Source organism: Sturnus vulgaris, chromosome 2 (assembly GCF_052056855.1).
Source record: "Sturnus vulgaris isolate bStuVul1 chromosome 2, bStuVul1.hap1, whole genome shotgun sequence".
Classification (NCBI taxonomy): Eukaryota; Metazoa; Chordata; class Aves; order Passeriformes; family Sturnidae; genus Sturnus; species Sturnus vulgaris.
The window spans coordinates 4,423,630-4,438,232 of NC_142244.1; the positions used below are offsets into that span (position 1 = coordinate 4,423,630).

The 14,603-nt window shown below is 51.1% G+C and overlaps 1 protein-coding gene across 3 annotated transcripts in view; it reads right to left on the reverse strand.

The window, feature by feature from the left end:
* RNF121 (ring finger protein 121) overlaps nt 1-14,603 on the reverse strand; it is a 15,726-nt gene continuing 1,123 nt past the window's right edge. For 2 of the 3 annotated variants that reach the window (XM_014882075.2, XM_088157366.1), the window contains exons 2-9: nt 10,471-10,508; nt 8,107-8,248; nt 6,563-6,717; nt 5,978-6,085; nt 5,418-5,538; nt 3,306-3,439; nt 1,629-1,730; nt 1-1,306 (exon numbers count right to left, since the gene is read on the reverse strand). In XM_014882075.2, coding sequence (XP_014737561.1) covers nt 1,186-1,306; nt 1,629-1,730; nt 3,306-3,439; nt 5,418-5,538; nt 5,978-6,085; nt 6,563-6,717; nt 8,107-8,248; nt 10,471-10,508 — 921 coding nt within the window. In that variant the 3' untranslated portion in view covers nt 1-1,185. Of the gene's footprint in view, nt 1,330-1,628; nt 1,731-3,305; nt 3,440-5,417; nt 5,539-5,977; nt 6,086-6,562; nt 6,718-8,106; nt 8,249-10,470; nt 10,509-14,603 lie in introns of all 3 variants that reach the window. The other variant, XM_014882076.2, reaches the window with a different exon arrangement.

Consider the following 14,603-nt stretch of genomic DNA (forward strand, 5'->3'; position numbering starts at 1 on the left):
TCCGTTTCCAGGGCTCTTATTTCGGTGTTTGGCACAACACTGCAATGTGGTTTCACCCAAAAGAAAACTCAGAGGATGCAGCATGGCGCTGGGGTTTCCCAGGGGGGAACACAGCCCACACAGCACCCACAGCCATGCCACCACTGTGGCCACTTCCCAAATCCCCTGAGCCAGGAGCTGCCTTGTAGCCCTCCACTGGACCCCAGCATCCTCAGGGAATAGGACTCAAGTCTCCACATGCCAAAATACCACCGCTGGCCCTGGGGACTTTGCCCCCACCTGCTACCAGAAATTAAGCCCAAGACCACTCACACCAGCAGGACTTTGGCATGGGTCCTACTAGTATGGCCAGGAGGATGTCATGGAGTAATGCTGGGGCAGGGAAACGCCAGCACCAGCCCAATCTTCACTCCATCCCTTTTATTCCAAGAGCAATACCCAGTGAGGGCGGACCCGCGCCCTGGGGCAGGGGCACCCGCTCTTGGCTGCTCTTGACGTACCATTACTGTCACCAAAAGGGCACAGAGAGGAACAGCACCAGCCCCACTCCATGCCTTGGCTCACCCCCCCCCGAGCAGTCAGGGGACACCGCTGGTCTTCAGGGAGGAACACAGAAAATTTGGGAGCATAAAAAAGGGTTCCCCAAGGCAGAGCCCACCATCACTGTGCTGGAGAGCAGCTTGGTTCCTGCTGGCATACCCATGGTGCCCAGAGCAGACCTGGCAGCCAGGAGTAGCCAGGTGACCTTCCATCCCCTCTTTCAGGGTGCTGGGCTCCAGCCTCTCCTCCGCAGCCCTCACATCCCATCCTCGCTGCCAGCAAGGCTGCTCCAGGGTGCTGGCATTGGAGTTTGCAAAGCCTTCTCCCCACGGCCTCCTGTGACAGAGTGGCAGGAGGGAGCTGGAAAACAGCCCCCAGCCCAAAGCTCAGCCCAGCAGGGCACTGCAAAGGGCCAGAGAGGGGCAGGGAAAGGGGACAAGTGTCACTTTTTGGCTGCAATATTAAGTTTTAAATATGGTCATTAAAATAATTGCTTTTTAAAAAAATCCTCCCCTAGCCCTGGCAGGAGGGGCCCCGATGTTGCTGTCCTTGGGGGTGGCCAAGGTCCTGAGAGGTGACGGAGCAAAGCCAGCATCGCCGGTGGCAATGTCCTCTCGTGGTTCCGCAGCTCCCCACCGCCTGCCCTTACTCCAGCCCGAGGATGTAGTTGATTCCCTGGACCAGTCCAATGATCACTGGCTGCCAGGCCACCAAGTAGCGCAGCCAGTCCAGCAGCTGCCCGTACATGACATGTGGCCTCTCCCAGCTGGGCAGGAAGGAGTTAAAGAGCTGTGGGGAAATGGATGAGAGGAGCATGGCCCACCCAGAAGCCACCCAAAGGTGCCCCAAAGCAGGGACAGAGAAGAGAGGTGCCCAGGGAGGGATGGACAAACATCCAGTGAAGGACAGACATGGGTCCTCATGGAGAGACAGCTGTGGCCAGGCTTGCCCGGTGTTTTGAAGGGTCTTTGCCACAGCCACATGCTGCAGCGACCTACTCAGGGTGCCAGGCAAGCCTCTTGCCCCTTGTGTGCTCTACCCATTGCTTCTCTTCCCAAAGTGCTGGCTCCCAGCAGGAGAAAGGATACGGATTACTGAACATCCTCTTGAGATCCACCTTCTCTTTGCAGTATGGACACGTCTGCTTCTTCCCGACAATGCACCAGCCCCGGATGCAGAACTCGTGAAACCTGAGGAGTGGCATGTTAAGGGGAACTGGAAGAAGAGGGGGGTACACAGCTCAGTGTGGAGGAAACCACCAAGCCCAAGGAAGTCCCCGAGAGTCATGTGAGGATGGGACACTACACAACCACAACCCTTTCCTAGAAGGTGCAGCAGCTTCCAGGGACAGTGGAAGGAGCTCATGAGGCAGCAGGAGGGAGCCAGGATGGCAGCACGAAGGCCCTGATCAATTCATGGGCACCAAGGAGATTGAAACTCTTCAGTGATGGTGCCCAAGCACTGGGAAGGTTTGGACAGCCTGGGAGAGCTCTGCGAACTGCATGCATTTTGGAAGCCTTCTTCAAAGGCTTCCTGGAGATGAACATTTAAGCAATTGCTCTGTAAGTAAGGGTGTGACTTACTGATGCCTGCTATGCTCTGTCACAAAGATTTACACAACCTAAGCACAGCCTGGAGAAGTTACAGAAAAACATGAGGTGGCTGCAGCTGACTCTGCCACGTACAGGGGTGTCACTGAGCAAATAATCTTTCCCCAGAGTATCACTGCTGCTAAAACCATGGAAGAATGCCAGGGAGCAGCAGGAGTCACTTCCTTGTCAGCCCTGGAGCCATCGATGCAGGAGTGCCCAGGCAGCCATCACCCCTGAGGACTACCAGGAGCACCAACCAGCTCCTCTGGCAGCCACACCACCCAAAGCTGCTGTAGTCCCGGGCCCTTGCACAGTATCAGCAATAAATCTCACCAACAGTTCCCAAGAGTTAAATTTAGACTCTGAGTTTTGCCAGCATGACCTTTGCTCAGGCCCAGTTTGGAAATTACCTCGCAGGCAGTTAACACACACACTGCCAGAGGACATCCCATCTCCACACTGAATCACCACGGGGAAAAAACCCTGACTCGCTGCCCCAGCTGGGGTTGAGCACCAACCAGAGCTTCCAGTTTCAAAACCCACTTCCCATCAATCAGCTGACAGGAAGGGCTGAGTGACTCCAGCATGCTGGAAACCCTGGAGGTGTTCTGGAGAAGTAGGAAGCTGCTGGGCTGTGACCAGAGCAGGTAGCAACCAGCTATGCTGGAGCAGGGGGCTGTTTTCGTAGGGGGGGCAGCACTGTTTCCCCACAATTCTTCTTTATGGACACTCAGGACCCACTGCAATGCATCTCTGATGAGAGGCCAGTGGGGCATGGAGCAGGGATGCTTCATGTCCTGACCTCACACCATCACTTCCCCCAGCAACATCTGCCAGGGCCACTGCCAGGCAGATGGATCACAGCAGATTTGTCAAAAGCAGGTAAAAACTGAGGTTCAGCTCCATGGCTCAGCTGATGTAGCTGGGGAGGAGAAGGAAGAAGAAACAACCACTCGTGAGTACTGATGAAGTAATTTCAGGGATACCTCTTCCCATGCCAAGTCAGTGATGACACAGGCACAGATCACATGCAAATTCAGCTGGACAGCCCCGAGTCCCAGAACAGGCATTTCTTCATGCAGTGCAGGAGAAGCCATGGGGCAGGAGCTCCCTGCTGCCCACCCCAGCGTGGGGCCAGTGAGGCAGGGGGCTGGCACCTGCAGAGAAGGATACACGTGGTTGCAGGAGAGTCGGTAGGTGTTCTCAATGATCCCTTCCTCATTGACATCCACGAAGATCTGCTGGCCACAGACGGCACAGACGCTGTCGGAGAGGTGCTTGGTGGGCATCCCTGAGGCGCTGTAGAACTGAGCGAGGGCAGAGCAGAGGGAGAGCGGTGACAGTGGCAGGGCACGTGTCCCACACCCGTGGTGGCACAGCTAAGCTCTAAGGAGGGCTGGGGTCAGCGCCCCGGGAGTCCAGCCTTGGCCTTTGGGGCTTAAAAACCTTGTTACGGGTCCGGCTGCGGGAAACAACTACAACAGGACAGCTGCTCAGTGATGCAGTGGCCTGTCACACCCCAGCCCCATGCACCCCCTCCCCATGTTGAGGGGCCACCCCTCTTGGCTCCCCAACAGTCAGGTGGGTTTTCAGCTGCGTGCCAGGGCCGTGCACCCAGGGCAGAGACTGGGAGAGAGAGCAGGACAAGCTGGAGGTCACAGATTTGACCCAGAACAACAACCTTGGGCTGCTAGTCAGATATAGCCCCCACCTCCAGCCCTGCAGGTCCCTGACACTCATTGAGTAAAGCACAGAGCAGCCACCCCTCTCCATTTCCAAGCCTGATGGCTCAGCACGGGCCTGACACAGCACAGAGAGTGCAGGCACAAAGCCAGGTCCCACACACTCCAGCTGCGAGGGACCCCTCAGGACCATTGCATCAACGAGCGCTCCACCGCACTACCTAAAGCTAAACCATATAACTAAGGGACTCTTTGAGCTCTGGCAGACTTGACATGATCATGTCCCTGGGGAACCTGTTCCCTCTGGGTAAATAACTTTTACCTCATATCCAACCTGCACATCCCCTGATTCAGCTTCACTCCATTTCCTAGTGGCTTATTGCTGGACAACCACCTCCCCTGGCCACACAGTAATGTTATGCCTGATGCACTCCAGGACACAGCTGACCCCTTTTAGCTGCCAGGACACACTACTGACTCATATTCAACTTCATGTCAACCTAAACTCCCTAATCCCTTTCATAGAACTCTCTCCAGACTCCTGTTCCCAAATTTGTACCTATAACCAGGATTACACAATGCCAGGTGGGGAATCTGGCATGTGCCCCTGTTAAATTACACAGCTGGTGCTTGCCCAGCTCTCTCTCCAAGGAGGTCACAGTTCCTCCTGGTTTAGTATCATCAGCAAAACATGCCTCTGGCAGACCCCTGGCACAGCTTTGCTTTGAGCATCCAACAGAGCCCTGAGAATCTAAGAGAGACCCAAGCTGTGCCAAGGTGTCTTAGTGTGGCAGGCCAGCGGCTGGAGCAGAACCTCAAAGAGCAGCAGCAAAAGGTTCAGAAAGAAGGAAACACAAAGTCCAAGACCCTAAACAGCTGCTGAAAAGAAGAAACATGATCTACTCCACTGGTGTCCTAGGTCATGTATTTTTGGTGGAGTGGGTTATTTTGATACCAGGTGAGTGGGCTACAGATTTTAGGCCACTGCATCCTCTGTCCACAGGGACAGCTAAAGTTGCAGCAGGGACAAGGAAGGAAGCCCACAGTGTGAATCCTTCCCTGGTGACTGCAGGTCACAAGGTAATGCAAGCACAGTGGTGTCAGAAATGGGAGTGTTCATTGGCACTGGAGATTTCAAAGGCCCAGGAAAATAAATATTTGTCAGTTTAGCAGGGTTAAACAGATTATTCCTTCTCCACAGAATCAGAGAATGGCTTGGGTTGAAAGGGACCTTGACGATCACCCAGTTCCAACCTCCTTCCATGGGTAGGGACACCTTCCACTAATCCAAGTTGTTACAAACCCCATCCAATCTGGCCTGAAACACTTCCAGGGGATGGGGCAGCTACAGCTTCTCTGGGGAATCTGTGCCAGTGTCTCACCACCCTCATAGGGAAGAACTTCTTGTCCTGGAGATAGGACCCTTCAGAGGCTGTGCTCAGGAAGGATCTCAGAGCAACTCTTGTTACGTTAGATCCTTCCTTGGGGGGGGGGGGAAATTCCCATTTGAGGGAAGCGAAAGCTTCTGCTGAGACCAACATGTTTCAAGTACCCTGATATGGGGCACAACTGTGGCCTGGGGGACAGTCCATCGTGAACTCACCCCGATGGTTGAGGCCATGTAATCTGCACACATCTCAGCAAAGTCCCGTTCCAGCACTCCGTAGTAGAGACCGTAGAAGAGGAGAGAGATGCCAAAGTCCATCGCATCTTCTGGTTTGATTCTACAACAGAAAAACCATCAACAGGGCTTTTTTGAGGGCACGGCCACTCTAATAATGTTCCAGAGAATGTATTATTCCAGAGAAGTAGTCGACCTCTCTAACAATGAAGCTGGTTTGGGCCAGAGTCCTCTGCCACCACCCATTGACTGGCTGCTTCTTGCAGTATAGCAAAAAAAAAAAAAAAGCTACTGCTGCCCCCAGGCAGGACACCACACAGCTGGGGGAGCTGCCAACAAGTGAGCTGGAAGGAGCGCTCTCCAGCAGCCCAGACCAGTTCAGGTACCAGCACCTCACTTGTGACCCTCTCAGGAGTGAAAGAGCCCAACAGTCTCTTTGGCCTCATTAATCGGATTGCCAAATAAACTGTTTTTCCAGAGTAATAGCCAAAGGTGTGTTCCATCCCATTGCCCCAAGAGTGGGAGCTGAAAGATTCACTCACCTGAATAATAAGTTAAGTCCAAAAAGCGTAAACATGACAGCCATGTACCCCACGATCCCAGTAGCATAGCTGATCTTGTATATTAGCAGAAACCATTTATAAACCAGCCTGTAAAGAATGAAAATAAAGAGTTTAATGACTTCACTTTTTCCTGAATGAAAGTGTGCCAATCATCTGAAGAGTTTTATGTTTCACACCTGTTGTGTTTTGGCAGACACTTCACCTACCCCTACACATGGGCAAGAGCTTTATATCCCTAATTCAACCTGTCACAGGCCGCTCACAGTCTTTACTTCCAAACTAGAACCCTCATGATCTCCAAAGGCCTAAGGAGTGTGCTGCATGCTGGGAATGCCTTGGGTGAGGACACCAGCCCACACCTTTCCACCCTCCACCCAAGTAGCAGGTATATTGGGCTGGCTGCCAGCAAGCCAGTTAAGTGATTCACACCCTTTCACACATGCAGGGCTCTCACGGTCTCAAGGGTGCAAAGCTTAACACACATCTGTAGCAGGGAAACTGGAACGAGATCCTTGGAATGGTTACCCTGGGGCTGAGGATTTTCCCCAGGAACAGCAGACGAACCTGGGTGTTGTCTGTACCAGAGGCTTTCGAGTTGCCCGGAAGGTGACAAAAGCTGTGACTGCTGAGAAGAGCACCCAGATCACCAGGAACCGCCACCAGTTCAGCTTGATAGTGAAATACAGAGGCACTACCCACATCTGGAAGAGGGTCACCATCTGCAGGAACAGAGGAAAGACATTTGGAGCTGGTTCTCTGCTCCTCAGACATCAGAAACACCCTGTCAGCCACTCTCTTTCCTGCATGGCCCTGAATTGCATCAGGAACTTAGGGAAGTTTGACCTGTGGCACCTAGAGAAGAGCTCAAAGCTCAGCACATGAGTCAGATAGGGAGCAACTGAAAGAGCTGGGGAGGCTCAGCCTGGAGAAAAGCAAGCTCAGGGAGCACCTTCCTGCTCTCTGCATCTACCTGAAAAGACGTTATAGCCAAGAGGGACTCAGTCTGTGCTCCCAGGTAACAAGTGACAGGACATTAGGAAAAGGCTCCAGGTTTTGCCAGAAAAGGTTAGAGGTTGCATATTGGGAAAATTTATTCCCAGAAAGGGTGGTGAAACTCTGGCAGGAGCTGCCTGGGGCAGTGATGGAGTCACCATCCCTGGAGGGATTTAAAAGCTGTGTGGACATGGTACTTGGGAACATGGTTTAGTGCAGAGCTTGGGAATGCAGAAGGAATATTGAGTTTGACTCAATGATCTCAGACGGCTTTTCCAACCCAAACAGTTCTGTGATTTTGTGAGGGAGTCAGAGGCAGCAGCTGCATGATTTTTGGTAGCAAAAGGTACAGCTGGCAAGAGAACACAGAGGAATCCTCTCCATAGGAATGTATGAGAGATGATCCACACAACTAATTGTTGTAAGGCAGCTACATAAACCTTCGCCTTCTTAGGGTCCCAGTGCTGCAATCACAGACACCTCAGACAGCTATTACACAAGGCAAGAAGGTTTCGGCTCGCCTCTGCACTACAGCCCATTCCCAAAAGAATCTATAGCTGTGCAGCTGAGCTCCCACAGTGCTGCTGGAGGAAAACAGGCAAACAGGTTTTGTTTAAAGTTCACAGAGGACGACAGGACTACCTGGAAACATTAAATCAATATTATTATTATTATGGCAAGGAAGTCAGAGTGAAGTTGCTTCACATAACTAACAGAACCAGACAAGCTGGTGGCATCAGCAAATGGCAGGGCTGCTCAGCAGAGTGCTGCAGGAACCATCAAACACAGGCTGCCAGCAGCAAGAAGCCCCCATTGCTTCCAAGGAAGCCACACCAAACGCAGCTTCCCTCAGGACAACCCCCAGAATTGGCTTGTCCATCCCTGATGCTAAAGCGCTATGTCACACTGAGTTATTTGCATCACTTCCAACAGAAACCCGAGGCCTTCGGGTTCATCCATCCTCATGCCCAGCTAGAATCCCCCACGTGCTGGGAGAAACGAGGGAATGGTAGGAAAACAAGGGAATCACAACACCAGATAACAGGAAAACCTTTTCTCATCAGTAGAAGGAGGGCATTGCTCAACACTGACATCCAGCTGTGGGGGTAACTTACATTGTAGGAGCGAGGGTGCCGCTGCTTCCACTGAACCAGGAGGAGCTGTGCCACCACAAGCGTGGCGATGAGGATGAGGACCATTTCGGCGTGCATCGCCTCGTGCCCGCGGTGCTTGGCATGCATCCGTACGTGCTCCACCCTGCAACAACCAGGAAAAGGCAGCTGAAGAGCACCCTGGCACAGACTGCAAACACCTCAGGAGAGCCAGGAAGACCAGATGGAAAAACAACACTAAGAATTGTGTTTGTGAACAATCCAGAGGGGAAGGGACAAAAGGCTGCTCTGTGACCAGCTCATTTCTAGGCTGTGAAAGCCAAGAACAACACTTTGCCCATCTGAGCGTGAAGGAGGTGAGAACTCCCACTGACGTACCTGGACTAATGAACATGGAGTGCACAGACAACATAACTCACAATCCCAGAATGGGCAAGGTTAGAAGGGACCACCAGTGGGGTCATCTCTCTCAACCTTCCTGATCAAGCAGAGTTTTTCTAGAGCACATTGTAACTGTTTGACCCAGAGTGTGTGTTAATATCAAACCCCCAGCCCAGTTTTGGAACCACTAACACTGTTCTCCCTCTTGTCCAACAAGGGAAAGGCTGGAAGGGTCAGGGTGGAGAGTGGGGGGAACAGTTGACATCTGGCAAAACCCCCAAACCCTAGCAAATTGCTTCTCTCCACCCTGAGCATTCTGGAACAAGTGATTTCCAGACTGATATTTGCCAGACACCTGGGGTTTCTTTGCCCAGCTTGTGCTATTCAACCAAAAAAGAAGGTGGAAGTAAGAGCTGTGACATCCTTATGTCTTGGTCTCTAGATGCTAATACTGTTCTAGAAGTTAGAGGAAACAAAAAATCCAAACCTAACAAATATGCCAAGTTCTCTGATTTTAAATCATTCTCTAGAATCTAACACAGAATCACAAAATCAGGCACCACAGTGATTTATCTGGTCCAACCTCCCTGCTCAGGCAAGATTATCCTAGAGCATACAGCACAAGATTGCATCCAGATGGTCCTGGAGTACCTCCAGTAAGGCAACTCCACACCCTTTCTGAGCAATCTTTTCTAGTGCTTGGTTGCTGCACGGGAAAGAAGTTCTTCTTCATGTCCACATGGAACCTCCTGTGCATCCGTTTCTACCTGTGGCCTCTTGTCCTATCGCTGGTCAACACTGAGCAGAGCCTGGTCCATGCTCTGACCCCTCCCTGCAGACACTGACAGACATTGATGAGGTTCCCTCTCATTCATCTCCTGCTGAGGCTGAACAGCCCCAGCTCCCTCAGCCTTTCCTCATAAGAGAGATGCTCCAGTCCTCTCATCATCTCTGCAGCCTCTGCTGGACCCACACCAGGAGCTCCCTGTCTCTCTAGGACTGAGGAGCCCAAAACTGGACACAGCATTCCAGAGGTGCCTCACCAGGGCTGAGCAGAGGGGCAGGATCACCTCCTTCCACCTGCTGGCAATGCTCTTCCCATTGCATCCCAGGATCCCATTGGCCACCTTGGCTCAGGGACAGCTTGTTGTCCATCAGGACCCCGAGGCCCTTCTCCATAGAGCTGCTCCAGCAAGTCAGCCCCCAGCCTGTGCTGGTGCAATACTGAGAGTCCAGTCTGACTGTGATTTTCAATAAGCATCTGGATTAAATTGGTTTGGCTAAGGGACAAAGGGGAATTTTTCAGGCCCCTTACTGTAAGACAGACATTGAAGGGCTGGAGGGTGTCCAGAGAAGGGTAAAAGAACTGGAGAAAGGTCAAGAGCACAACTCTGGTGAGGAACGGCTGAGGAAGCTGGGGGTGCTCAGCCTGGACAAAAGGAGGCTTGGGGAGGATCTTCTTGCTCTCTACAAGACCCTGACAGGAGAGTGGACCCACGTAGGGGTTGGGCTCTTCTTCCAGGTAACAAGTGACGAGACAAGAGAAAATAGCCTCAGGTTGTGCCAGGAGAGGTTTAGGATGGATACTGAGAAAACTCCTATATAGAAAGGGCTGTCCAGCCCAGACACAGGCTGCCCAGGGCAGTAGTGGAGTCCCCATCCCTGAAGGGATTGAACAAACATGTAGATGTGCAACCTGGGGACATGGTTTAGTTTCCCCCAGTTCAGTGACCTCAGCAGTGCTGGGGGAATGGCTGGACTCTAAGAGGGCTTTTACAACCTAAACTACTCTGTGATTCTATATTTAACAGCAGTTTAAAAGGAAAAAAACATTATTGCGTTTAAGACAGTTCCTACTTCCCCCCATCAAAAAATGGTGACCCTTTCCTGCCCCCCTGTGATCACAGGCTGTGCTGCTGCTAGCTCTGGTCAGTAGCAGGAGCTCAGTTGAGCTGTATGCTCCAAATCAGCTCCCAAAACACTCACCTCCATCTCTCCTCTGGGGATAAGTGTGAAAGATCGACCTAGGGAGAAAAAAAAACACCCATGAAAACAGCTGTTGGGCAACTCTGCATTCAGATGCTTTAAATAAGAAACCTCAACATGCCCACAAAGCCAGCACAGCCCAGAGCTGTCCTTCATCTTCCTGGGAAGAGCAGTGACTCCCCCTGCTCCTCCGCCACTTACACTCCCAAATTTTATGGGACCCGAGGCTCTGTCCACTATCCCATGTGACCAGAACCAGAGAACTGGCTTAAATCTCACATTCACAGTCGAGCCAGGTGTCTCAGGGCACAGAGTAGTGATCTCAGTGAAGCCAATGCTCCCACCAGTGGTAGGAGTCCAAAACCCCACTAGGCTGCAGGACAGGGGACTGTATGTCACACACCAGCAACAAATCAGTGCAAAAAGATTTCAAAATCACAATAAAGAATTTAGGAGTTGCTTTGCTGAGCTAATTGAAAATTCCTCCCAAACATCACAGGCAGGAGGTACCGAGAGCAAGGGGAGCTGCTGGCATTAGTGATGATTGACAATGGATATTTGTATCCCATCTTCTCCAGCAAGATTCACAAAAAGTGTGAATACTCTCACTTTTGGACAGGGTAGGAGTAAGGGAAGTTTCAACACTGCATTTCTGCTTTCACCTGGAGCTTTATATAGAATCATAGAACCACAGAATGCTTTGAGTTGCAGAAACCTTAAAGCTCATTTTATTCCAACTCTCCTCCCGTGGGAGGAAGGGACACCTTCACTAGACCAGGTTGCTCCAAGCACCATCCAACCTGCCCTGGAACACCTCCAGGGATGGGGAGTTCACAGCTTCTCTGGGCAAAACCTTCCCTCAATATCTTCACCTAACTGCTGAGGAGCCTCTAGCACCGGTCATGTCCCCACACGGGCTCAGTAACCCAGGCAGCACACCCTGATCCATGGGGAGGGAATCCCACAGCTCTTCCCATCACCTTCTCTTGGTGAGACACAAACTCAGATTAAATCAAGAAAAGCTCATCTGGGCTGGAAACATAGAAACACGTGGAGTTTACAAATCCTCACAGTGCTGGAGACACCCCAGTATTGCTGAGGTGTTGGAGATGAAGGTTAGAAACAAGCCATAGCACAGACTGTTATCACTCTTTCCTGCACACACAAGAGATGTGTACACAGGAATGAGCTCCACCTCACCCCACTGGGTACAGGGCCAAAAGACTGGATCCAGCCTTTATGCTGGGGCTCTCCCCAGGCTGGTACAGCAGTCACCTCAGCTGCCTGGTCACCACCACCAGCACACAGGTGTCTCCCAGGCAGCAGCTCTGACCACAGCTGCCTCCTTTCCTTTGTGGCACCTAATTATTCCCCAGGGTGAGGAGGTAGGGAAAAACACACCGCAGCAATCCGTCTGCCTGATGTGGAACATCTGCTGAGCTTCACCCCAGAGCAACATCTGCGAGTAATTCAGCCCTTGAGAATTAAGTCCTGAAGAAACACTTCAGGACTTAGATGCAAAATCTAAAGCTATGAAAATCCTTGTTGGAGCTCACTGGCTTGTTCGCGGTGGTCACAAGCCGAGGGAAGAGGGTGACAACCTGACACCAACAAGGGGGTTTATATCAACTAAATTCCTCAAGCACCTCTGTTCCTAAAGCAGCCACGTCCAGATCCCTCAGTTCAGAAGCTGTGATGTAATTTGGAGCAAGAACTGCTCCAAATAAACAGGAAAAAAGGAGATTTTAAAATGTTTGCTAGTCACTGTGCACAGGAGAAGCTGAAAAACCCCTAGTGCTTGCTGGCTCCAGCACAGGTCAATCCCTCTACAAGCTCTGGGAGTTGCCTAGGTGCTCCCACTGCCTCCCCCAGGAGACTCCCACTCCTCCCAGGCTCTGCCCCCACCCTTGCTGGATGAAGACGTTTGACAAGCACGTTCCAAGCACAGCAATAATTTTCATTCCTTTACAGTTAACTCCTCTGTACCACACCAGCAGCCACTTCATCCACAGTGTTTGCCCCATCTTAGAGACCGGGATATTTACCAGCCTCTTGCCTCCGGCATCTTCCCTGAATCTCCAAATTCTTCCAGCAAATGCTTTCAAGCTGCATCAGCCCCAAACCCTGTGGAAATACTGCTGGCATTGCTCAGAGCAGGCTTCTTCCAAGCCATGCTCCCAAGCCAAACAGGGATCCATGGCCCTGGACACAATTTTCTCCCAATTACAAGGACTGAGCTTCACCAGATTCCCCAGAGCTCCAAGCTCCTGAAATAACTTTATTAAGGGGGGCCAAGACGTGACAGAAGGGATGTTGGGAGGGATCTGATGACTGTCACACAGGATTTGGCAGAGCAGCCACCCTGAGTCAGACCTTCCAGTTAACCCTTCCTTGCACTGTACACTCTCTTAGCACAGAAGTTTTAGGCTGGGGCTAAAAACGTACAGCAATGGTGAAGGAAGCACCTGCTCTTGCTAGCAAGCATTCATTCCACTTCTAGTTTGGGGTTGTCTGATTTTAACATGCAGTTTTTGAGTCTTTTGAGTCTCTTTCTAACCCAAACAGCTATGTAAAAGAACCTCTAAATCTCCCTTTAACAAGAGGGGTTTGACAAGAACATTTAGGGTGACTGAAGCAGCTGAAGATGAGCTCTACCAAGTGCAGAGCACCAGCCTACTGCTGTTTCAGCATCCTCCAGCTGCCACATCAACACTGGACCCAGTGTGCAACCAACTACAGCTCTTTTTGTAAAAAAAAAAGGAATTAAGAACAATTCTTCTGCTCTCTGCCTCCTCTGTAATTCATAATCCTCTCAAAAACCTCAGCCTCCTCCGAGTGATGACTAGGAGAAACTGGATATCTAGGACTAAAGTCTAATCCTCTCCTCAGACGTGGTATCATGGCCTTTGGAAGAACCTTGTGCCACTCCCTGGTTTTCTTCAGAGGCTGATGCCCAAATGCCTCCACAAACCTGTGATCCCCACCACTGGGACAGTCATGGAACAACCCCCTCTAGAAAAATACTAAGGCTCTTGATATGGGTAACACCAAAGCTGGAACCACAGGTTCCTCACAGCCCAGGGAGTTGGGAGGATCTCTGGGCAAACATACACACCACTGTGAGCTGGCTGTAATCTACTTATGCTCTCTAAATCTCCAAAGGAGGCAAGAAGAATGCCTTGAGGATGGAGAATAAGCAGCTGCTGATTTCATTTCAAAGCTCCAGAGCAACTGATAGCCCTGATCACACCCTTCCCATTGCCTCAACTTCAGTCTTTGTCTCCCAGCACCTACCAGGAATAACCTGAAATAAGGGGAATATAAATCTCCACAGCACTCTAAGTCCAACCAAGGCAGGTTGGGACGAGGCATATTCTTTAGTAAAAGTCTCAAGAGATTCTGGAATCCCAATTCTGCTCTTTTTCTGCTCACAGGATGCAGGAACAAGGAGTGGGGAGCAGAAATGTCCCAACTGATCAAACATTTGCATAACTGGAAGTTAAACCTTTGCCTCCCCACAGGCAGAGCCAGAGCCACAGGACACTCAGCTTTGTTCTGGTGGAATGTTAAACTGCTTTCAGATCCCCATCATAAGTGGCTCATCAGCAACCTGCTCTGCCCAAAGAGCTGCCAAGACCTCAGGACAACACAAGCAGATAGGTTTTGTACCAACACATCACAGGGATAAGTACAGTCCTATATGGATCTCCTCATTCGCTGCTTCCTTGTGGCACCCTCTCTGCCAGCCCCCGATGGAATGAAAAGTGGGAATTTCACTTCTGAGGATCAGACAATTGGATCTTCCACATTTTTATTAACAAAGTCACCAAGGAGTATCTTAAAAATATAACCAGTAGCAACTCAAGAGTAACTGATCTGTGGTTTAATCCTCCCATCACCTCACCATACCACTCTTCAGCAGCAACACGGGCACAGGGAGGACGTACAAGCTCCCACAGCTCAGCCATACACTAGGGAATCTGCATAACTTGACCCTGCCAGGAATCTTCTGCAAAACAACCATCAGCATCTGAGAATTTTTAAGCCACACCACCAATTCTTGATGAAAGGCACAGAAAAATACCTGACTGTACCAGCTAAGTGACTTATGACCCCTGTGCTGCTGTTCCCAC